The following is a 9,965-nucleotide window of genomic DNA, read 5'->3' as shown; positions in this document are numbered from 1 at the left end:
AATATACACACCTCTGTCTTGGTTCTTTTAATCGCGCGAAAAAATGTTCAATTGTACCTTGTTAACACTTTTCTCCCCAGCTGCCGAACCTGAACTAATTGTTTGAGAAATACATAAAACAGAGTATTTATAGAAGTTGTTAATTGATAATAATCGGTACCGGTACAAAAGAAACGACAAATCCTTGATTCGCCGAATACTATTCGTCTCGATTCACTCGAGCAAGAAAAAGAATACCTGAAGAAGCAGAATGAAGAAAATTGAATTTCATGTACAATAAATAAATGTCGACGTACTTCCGTTTGTTCTGCGTGAATTTTGAAACACTCACGCTGATATTAATTGTGCAATTAAGCAATCGAATATTGTTGCGCGTGCACTAAAGAATATCTCTACGCAAATTATGTCGCCAATGTGATTGCTGTTTCTTGCGCGATTGCAAAAGTTCATCGAGTTAAGCATACGTTTCATCAAATTGGTTTTCACAATTAAAACTGATAATGTTGGATACTATAAATATAGGAATTAAGAATTGTTCTTGGAGAATTATATTCTTGAATACCTGATTTATTAATGTTGCGTAAATTTGCGTGAAAATGTGAAAAATAGCTCTCTACACTGTCAGTACAAATAACTCGAAGAAACTTTTGCGACTGCCCCGAATATCTGTCGTGCGCACTTTGCTCAAATGATGTGGCGCGACCATTCAAACTGTGCTTAAACGTTGCTGAAAAGGTAGCAAACCCGTCGATCATCTTCGTCTATCTGTGCAATACTTGTACGATTTTGTGTCTGGCAAGATGCAGTGATTTAGTGATAGATTTTGTTATTGATAGTATACTGTACGATAAAATGGGGAATAGTTTCTGTAAATTACGAACCTCGAAAACTGCACTACTTTTGTTTCATAGAACCGTTTAGAACTGAATAATGTGACAAAGTATCATTGCGATCGTGAATCTTCCCGCTACCTTTCCGTGATCGTCAGAGTGTTGTGTAACGTCGCACAATTGTTAACAAGTTTAGCGAAATAAGAGCGATAACGAACAATGGATTCCCACGTGTTCCGATTTCGTTGTTGTCCTTTCGTACAGCGTTGACAATACTTTATCCATGTGATACACCCATCTTCAGTCTCAGGTAGACACAGTGAAAATAGGAATACAAGATAATAATAAAAAATTGTAATTTATAAGAGTCATAGAAGTGTTTCATTTAATCAAAGTTACAGATTTTTAGTTCAATATTTCTGCATACTATAGTCAGTAAGAAAGATATGGTTAGTCAAAGCCTTTCTGAGAAGTTACCCCCACAACCTGTTGTTTTTGACTTGAACTATACTATTTAATTAGTTCTTTTATCACATTTTTTGAAACACACTAGAGGAAAGAATTAGAGAAGGCTATTATAATAAAATATTGCATTGAAATTTTTCTTTGATTAAGTATATCCTATTCTGTACAGAAGACCATAATTAAAAGTCGATATGGATTAAGATGAGGATACTGAAAGCAAATAAAAGAAGCATTGGCTAATTGCTTAATTGGTAAAATTCAACATTACTAATGATTCCATACCGGAAGGGGAAGAACGGAACGGAGCACGTAACCGTGAAACTAAACGCAGCCGCCGTCACTGTCGGAGATTGTATTTTATTATCGTCACGTTGTATGCAGCTTCGTTGCATAAGTGTTAAGAGTCTATTTATGAATGTGGAACAACCCACTTATCTGTGTATATCGTTGTCTGTCTGTGCGCATCGTTACACTTCTGTTGTTTTGTACGTAAGGTGTGCGTTAATTAAACAATGTCGTTGAGCAGCCTAATGGCGCTAACTACTCGTTACAGTGTTACAATCGATCGCATTGGGGCGTTGCATCGGCTGAATCGAAGCAAATCATCTTATCACTCATCAGTGCAATGCTATAACTTTTCTAGCTGCGATGTATATTCCTTCTTCATTTCAATCTAACGAAATAAACTCTAGGATCTTCTGATACAATCGTAGACTGATAAATTTTCCGAAACAATTTTCCAATTTAGAATATTTTCCTTGTGTATTTATTAGGTGAATTAATTTGACACATTTTGGTTCATTCGATGAGTTCCCCAGCGATCGGTGCAATTTTATCTAAAGTTCGATCTCTATCACGTTGTGATATTCTGTAGCCAAATGAGTTCAAATAAAGAGGGAAGAGCGTGATGTCAAGGATCCATAAAAGGGATTTATCCTATCCCTTCAAGAATATTCTAAAACCCCATTACTCTCCCTTCTCTACAGTTAAAAATTCCCCTTTCAACGCTAAAACTATTTTCACAAAACAATACCTTCATCCCCCTACGCACACCCTTCACTTTAATCCCAGTTAACCACTTCCCTCCCATCCTCCTCGAATACCATCTCCCCAAGCAATCGAGAATGATCCAACCAGCGAGGACAGCCTAAGAACTGGCGGTTTAATTACGCGAAAGGGCATAAAATTGATTGAGTCATCCGGTCACGCAATAATTATCGCGGTTTATCGATAACTTCTATCGAGTTCTATCGCGATGGACGCGCGTTCCGCGGTGCAAAGAGGTATGCAAATCGAAAGGAGAAGGCAGCTGGGGGACGTAAGACAGGGCATGGCAGGGAGGAAGGGCGGTACAGGCGGACGGTAGTCGAAGACTGATGACGTTTGGCATTAAAACGAGCGAGCCGCGGCGCAGCATCGACAGCGGCTGGACTCGTCTGGTAGCATTAATAAATGAGGGACATCAGCTTTTAATTACGAGCGAGCCTCGTAATTGTAACCTGCAGTGAAATCGTACGGTCGGGGGCCGATACTTTACAAGCCGAAGAGCGATATACGCGTCGATCGTGATAGTGGTCGAAGCTTCCCCGTTGCCTGGCCAGAGCGTCTCGATCTCCTGCCCGAGCCGAGGCAGCCGATTAACGATCGCTCGTAATTATGCCGCGTGGTCGCGGCGCAATGAGCCGCCCTTTCCTCGGCCCCTCTAAAACCGACCGAGATATTCGACCATCGACAGGAATATTATAGCGAGTTAACCCTGTGCCCGCGTAACGGGAACTTTTTCTTGCCCACCTGGCGATGATGTAATGCCGCAATTACTTGGTGATTGGTAGTCAACCGTGGACGGGGCTCCGAGGAATTGTGCTTGGATAGTGGATCTACGTTGGCCAAGCTTTTTTGCTGCCGTTGGCTGCTTGGGAAGTTGTTAGAGGAGCGTAGGTTTATTAAGCTGAGAGTATACTAGAGTTCGCGAACTGTTCGTGAACAGTAAGGACATTCATTTTTTAGACATTGCCTGCTCGCGTATCTGTTTGCGTACTGTTCTTAGTGTTCTTAGAGAGCTGTGGCTTGTATCGAGATTCTATGAGAAATTGGTTCATGTCTGGAGGAGGAGCTTTTATATCTGAAAGCAGGAATTTATTAGAGGGGTTGGAGACTCCTCTTGCTATGAATTCAATAGGGGTGAGAGTAAGAGATAATTCAAATGGATATGAATACTTGACAAAATTCAAGTTTACCGCTGATGTAATTTAAAAAAATAAATTGAGATTACAGGGAAGTCTAGGTATACCAAATCTTACTTAATCATTGCAAGAGTGGATTTAATTTCCAGAATAATTTTTTAAGAATTCTGTGGAGAAGATAATAAGTAACTGAGAGTATCTGAGAGCATAGATGGTATGAGAGGAAATATAGATGAAATGACACGTATTATATGTATGAGTATATGAACGTCCTTACAAATGTAAATAGCGCAATTACGAATATTCATCGGTGTAATAAAACGGCAAGTGCAGCGGAAGTTGTAAGGATTATTAAGCTCACAAATCAAATGTCAATACACTTACGCGTTGGAAAATATCTTGTAATACGACACTATAATGTGATGTAATGAACATCAATTAATCGACGATTCGTTTCTGCTGAATGAAAAACGCTTTATAGAGTTTTGAGATCGCCATAATCGACATCTAATCAATTTCGTACCCTCCACTAGACTCTTAGGATAGACACACTGTGTCTCTAACAAGATGAACAGATTATTTATTATCGCCAGATGAATCGGCTCAAATGCTATCAGACTACCTGATTTAAACGTAATTACGTAATCAAACGTGGTTCAGCTAGAAATTGAATCCAATGCTGGATTTATCGCGTTCAACCGTGATGTGAATGACATGAGAATTGAGTTGAATTTGGAAAATGGAAAATGCCCTGGAAAAGTCGTCACTGTGTAGCAGAAGGGTGACGTTTATGTCGAGCTGTTGGTATCGGAGCCTGACAGTGCTATGGCTATTCATAAAAATGTAAGTGATTGCTGTGAAGTAGGATTATAAATGAGTTGATAAATTGTGGTATGCAGATAGATAAGAATAGGGTGAAACATGTGCACAAAATTCATATTATTTATAATATGAGTGTGTAGAAACAGTATTAAATATTATGCAATAAACAGACAAAATCAACCTATTCCTTACGGAAGTTAGATCATACCTGAAACATGTATTTTAATTTCACTTAATTTTTACTCATATTATCTGAGAGTCCCTTAAGGCTCCAGAGAGATCTGGAAAAAAAGATTTTCAATAAACCTACCACAGCAAAATTGATAACCCACGGTAATTAGAATATCTTGTACATTAACAATGTCTTAACACGTATTCTACTATCAATAATTCACATGAATCATATAATCTCATAGTGTTCCTTGTTTTAATTCTGCCGCACGTTCATATGTGCCTACGTCACGACTCACATGGAATACTCGTCCATCTCTTTCGGAACGTTCAAAGTCTTTGCAGAGAAAAAGATTCATCTCCCAGGAATTTTATCTAACTCAAACAAGACAGCCACAATTTCACAAGAATAACAATAGTGTACGCAACTGTGAATCACGAGAGGCGGTAGATTTACAGTACAAACAATCAAGCAATCGTTTTATCAGGGGGGGTCCGAAGAAAACACCGTCTGTTGCAACACTCCTAAAAAATCATTATCGATTAAGACGTCAGCATCCAGCGTGCTCCCTGACAGCACGTGCTGTTCTTCGAACGAAACGTTCATAGTTCAAGCTTTTCCGATAATGCTGTCAAGACCACTGGATTCTTTGGGGCGTAGAAAACACCCATTCATTACAATCTCGCCAGATTTGTTTCATTGACTGATATACGATACAAATGAGCTATATACGTAACGAGGTCGTTGAGATTATTTATTACTGACAATGAGGCCGTACAGGATATATCGGATTTTCAAGGAAAAACGTTTCTTTCGTTTTGTTTCCATCGATTCAGCGTCGATAGGGGCGTGAAAAGTATGCATATGTGACTTCAAGGAAAAGCGATATTATCGAACGGACAAATGACCGAGTCACTGATAAAACAATATTGGTGGTAGAAGGAAACTGACCTTTGGATGCACAACAGAGAGCAATGATGTAAGTGCTGATCGAATATATACTGGAGGCTGGTCATTTTCACGACATAACAGTCAACGATGCAGGCAATCGCGATCATAGTTTCTCTACTCTCGGTGGCGGTGCGCAGTGATGCTCACAAAAATACGCACTATGTGCCTGGCCACGATACCATGGTCCACCTGTTCGAGTGGAAGTGGCTGGACATTGCCAGGGAGTGCGAGGAGTTCCTTGGCCCTATGGGATTCGGAGGAGTACAGGTAACTGAATTATTAAAGCCCTGAGTACTCTATTGGATTTGTGTGATTCCAAACCACAAGTAGGGCGATAGTTTCTTTAACCCCTGCCTTGACTCACCATTAAAGCATTTTATCACTTAGCTATTGTACTTTACTTCGACAGGTATCGCCTATTCAAGAAAATATAGTGATCGAGAAAAGGCCATGGTGGGAACGCTACCAACCAATATCGTACAAATGGGAAACACGATCTGGTTCAAAGCAACAGTTCATCGATATGGTGCACAGATGCAACAAAGTCGGGGTCAGAATCTACGTCGATGTAGTGGCGAATCACATGGCAGCAAATTCTCCGAATGCACATGGCACTGGTGGTTCGAACGCAAACACGTATAAGTTCCAATATTATAGTGTGCCATACAACAGATCAGATTTCCATCCAACTTGTGCGATTGATGACTACAATAATGCTACGAATGTAAGAAATTGTGAGTTAGTGGGTCTCCATGACTTGGATCAAGGTTTGGAGTATGTACGAAATAAAGTTGTGGAGTTTATGAACGAAGCTATCGACGTGGGAGTTGCTGGATTTCGGTACGTATAGTTTTCTATAAAAATTATACTATAAAGTAAGCCCCCTTTTTTGTGAGAAGGGATTAATGGAATTATGATCTTTATAAATTAAAGTGAAGTTAATTAGCAATAGCTCAAGGGTTAAACTGTTTCACTGTTGCCTTCAGAATTGATGCTGCCAAACACATGTGGCCAAAAGACTTGAAAGCTATTTATTCGAAACTGAAGAATCTTGACGTGAGTCATGGTTTCCCACACAACGCTCGTCCATTCATATTCCAAGAAGTAATCGACTATGGCAATCGCGAGGCGATTTCAAAATTTGAGTACAATGATATGGCAGTCGTCACCGAATTCAAGCACGGCAATGAAATCAGTAATTCCTTCCGTGGTAATAATCTTTTGAAGTGGTTCGTCAGCTGGGGAGAACCATGGAGTATGCTCCCATCTGGAGATGCACTTGTTTTTATTGATAACCATGACACGCAGCGATCAAACAGCCCTGAAGTACTCACACACAAGGCGTCGAAACTATACAAGGTATTGCAGTAATTCTCTTTATTCATTTTGTCGAAAATTCGTGAATGTTTTTCGGAATGTGAAAACAAATTTTATACGTAATTTCAATAGACTGGAAAATATATAGACACTAAAAAATATAGACAACGCTAGATAGACTTAAAAAATGACAACAATCGTGAAACGAACACTGTAATTTTGGCGCATACCCAGCTAGTAGAATAGGTTCGTTTGTGGCCAGACATCAAGCAGTATTTCAGCGTGAAACGCTTTGAATTTCTAATTTAAGACATTAGATAATATCTCGCTCATTTTTTGGAACGAATGTAAGGTAATATTAAATTACAACACCTTTCTTGATAGTGTTTATGTAGCTAGGGCTTATCTAGAAATTGCAGAGCTATATCAATTTAATTGAAATCAATAACTTTCTTATTCTACGCTAGTACTACACGTGAGCGCTCTTACAACTTTCTGACACATATCCTTATCAATTCTCATAGATTATTCTCTCAAGCAATGTTTTCTACTACTGTTCTCGACTTGATACTGTTTTTATGATTACTATCAAGTTTATCACTGAATTTAATCACATTCTATTTAAAATAATACTACTCTAGTTACTTGGAACACATTCTATTTCTAAAGTAGATCCAATTGAACGCTCTTAAAGGCGCATTACATTATTAATACCATTCGATACACCAAGAACTTTCCATCTAAAATGAATTTCCGCTAAAAATGTTGCAGATGGCAGTCGCCTTCATGCTGTCCCAAACATATGGAATTCCTCGTGTGATGAGCTCGTACGTTTACAACAGTTTCAATGATGGTCCACCCCAAGACCACCAAGAAAACGTTCTGTCCCCCATCATTCATCCTGACAACACCTGCGGCAATGGCTGGATCTGTGAGCATCGCTGGAGACAAATTTACAACATGGTGCGTTTCCGCAACACTGTGAATGGGTCGCATGTCACAAATTGGTGGGACAATGGCAGCAACCAAATTGCATATTGTCGTGGAAACGCTGGATTGGTGGCGTTCAACGGTGACAACTGGGACATGAAAGTGACTATCAAGAGCTCGCTGCCAGCTGGTACTTACTGCGACGTGATTTCTGGAAACCTGGAGGACAGGAAGTGCACTGGTAAAGTGGTTACTGTGCAGGCAAATGGTGACGTTTATCTGGAGATTTTGAAGGGAGCAGAGGATGGTGTCCTAGCTATTCACAGAGATGTAAGTTAATTTGATTAATAATGGAATTAAAATTGTTGTGAAATTTCTAAAATTAAAAATAATACTAGAAGATTCTTTAACTCTCTGTTTCAAGTAGATATGAATTGTATTACGACAGGGGATTGTCACTTCCACTGTCCAATAGACTAACAAGGAGATAAAGGTTGTATAATATATGCAATTGTTTTCAGGCTAAACTGACGTGATAAAGTCTGACGCAAAGCACTGGGAGAAAGTCAGGGGAAACTTAATCAAAGTACGTTTATCACGAATTTCTCGGAGGAGTGTAGCAGAGATAATGGCACAGCTAACATCTTTTTAATTGTTGTGTGGGCAGAATGCGCTTATAGCCATACTTGTGCAGCGATATACTTTAAACGTACTTACTCTAGAAGATTTCTTCTAGCTCTAGGAGGGATCTAGGAATTTCAACAAAAGCTCTCTTCATATAGGAAAGATACAATTTCGAAACCTATAATTAGCGAAGTAATTGTATTATAATGTACCTCAACCTCTCTCTACATGATTAATTTCATTAATTTCTTATTAAGATTGTATTTATTATTTCACAATAAAGTAGAACTCATTATGTTATCGAAATCTTGGACTTGTTATTCTACTCCATTTTCCTTATCAACTTTGCTACATTGATTCTTTTAAGGACTGGGCCTGATTATAGTCTGATAAGGATTACTAAGAATCCTATTTAAAATTTAAAGTAATGTCAATTTACGAACAGCTGAGGAATCTAGATGTTTGTGAAAATGTAATGATATAGAAGATTGCACAGATGGGATGACACGTGCTAAATGAGCATGTGGATTAAACAAACAGTGTAATTAAAAATGTTGGACTACTGGAATACCTGATACTTTGACTAAATTACACATTTCTGTCAATTTAAAAATACCCAAGCTGTTACCTATTTGTAGTTACTGTGATCATTTTCATAAATATACAATTTCATTTGAAAAACCTTTGAAATAACTACATATTTTGATCCTGATTTATCTTAGATGCTAAATCTCTTTCCAAAGTCTAGAAAATGTAAAAATTATATCTTACAACAACTTCATTTACGTCATGGCGACCGACAAACGACAAAAAGTCACGCCTTCATCGTGTCAACATTGTTAGAAACAGTAGTGAGTCATGATAGGGCAGAAGATTTATAGTGCAAACAAGAGAACTATCGCTCCATCAGACGGAGCAGTAGAAACATCGAGAGGAATGAAAACATTCTGTCGCAACACTTCAAAGAAATTGTTATCTTGTAGGAGGAACGTCAGCATCCAACGTATACTCTGATAGAAGCCGCTATTATTTAAATGAAACGTTCGCAGTGCGTTTAGTTTTTCGGATAAGCTTAGAGAGATAAATTATCTGCAAATATAGGGAACAACCCTTCGTTCCATAACGTTTCAGATACAATTCATTAACGTATCTCACACGTAATCGAGTTAGCGATCCAACGATGATAAAACATTTTCGAGCATCAATTACTGACAGGTGAAAAAGCAATATTCCAGATTAAAAATTCAGGTGTAAATTTTGCCACGATTTGGCAAATCCAAATTAAACATGCTTCCATTAATGATTCGATAATACACGTGAGTCTACAAGGACAGAGTATCCTCAATGGATTCAGGTGCTGTGACTTTTAGGCTACCTTGGAGTCAGGTAAATTGCAAACGCGGAAATCCCATAGAATTCCGGTTTCAAGCATCTTCTCCTTCCTCTAGAGATTTAAAGCTAAGAAGGGATTTGATCAACCAATGAGAGCTGTTTATCTCGTTTGAAACTCCACCTTTGATAAGAGGATTTCTGCCTTCCTATTTCTAGTATAAATACTGACCTTGTCAGTTAGTCAATCATTGAAGCGGTCAGACATTAAAACAGTATTAAAAAGTGTAACAGTTAAGAAGGTGATCTTACTAATATCTTCTGGTCACCCTACAAGTAAGT

General features: G+C 38.5%; 1 protein-coding gene across 1 annotated transcript; it reads left to right on the top strand.

Annotated features, from left to right (window-relative positions):
- The first annotated feature begins 5,603 nt into the window (after positions 1–5,603).
- On the top strand, positions 5,604–8,594 carry LOC143182899 (alpha-amylase-related protein-like). Its single transcript, XM_076384218.1, has 5 exons — positions 5,604–5,690; positions 5,833–6,263; positions 6,410–6,782; positions 7,512–8,000; positions 8,192–8,594. The coding sequence occupies exons 1-5, from the start codon at positions 5,604–5,606 to the stop codon at positions 8,204–8,206; spliced, it is 1,395 nt and encodes a 464-aa protein (XP_076240333.1). The 3' UTR covers positions 8,207–8,594.
- Positions 8,595–9,965: the final 1,371 nt, after the last annotated feature.

Source organism: Calliopsis andreniformis, chromosome 9 (assembly GCF_051401765.1).
Source record: "Calliopsis andreniformis isolate RMS-2024a chromosome 9, iyCalAndr_principal, whole genome shotgun sequence".
NCBI lineage: Eukaryota > Metazoa > Arthropoda > Insecta > Hymenoptera > Andrenidae > Calliopsis > Calliopsis andreniformis.
This window is presented reverse-complemented; position numbering and strand designations above follow the sequence as displayed.

Coding starts and splice junctions, on each gene's coding strand:
- LOC143182899 (XM_076384218.1), top strand. CDS start 5,604: ATGGTCCACCTGTTCGAGTGGAAGTGGCTGGACATTGCCAGGGAGTGC. Junction 6,264..6,409: donor GTGGGAGTTGCTGGATTTCG/GTACGTATAGTT, acceptor TGTTGCCTTCAG/AATTGATGCTGCCAAACACA. Junction 6,783..7,511: donor AGGCGTCGAAACTATACAAG/GTATTGCAGTAA, acceptor AAAATGTTGCAG/ATGGCAGTCGCCTTCATGCT.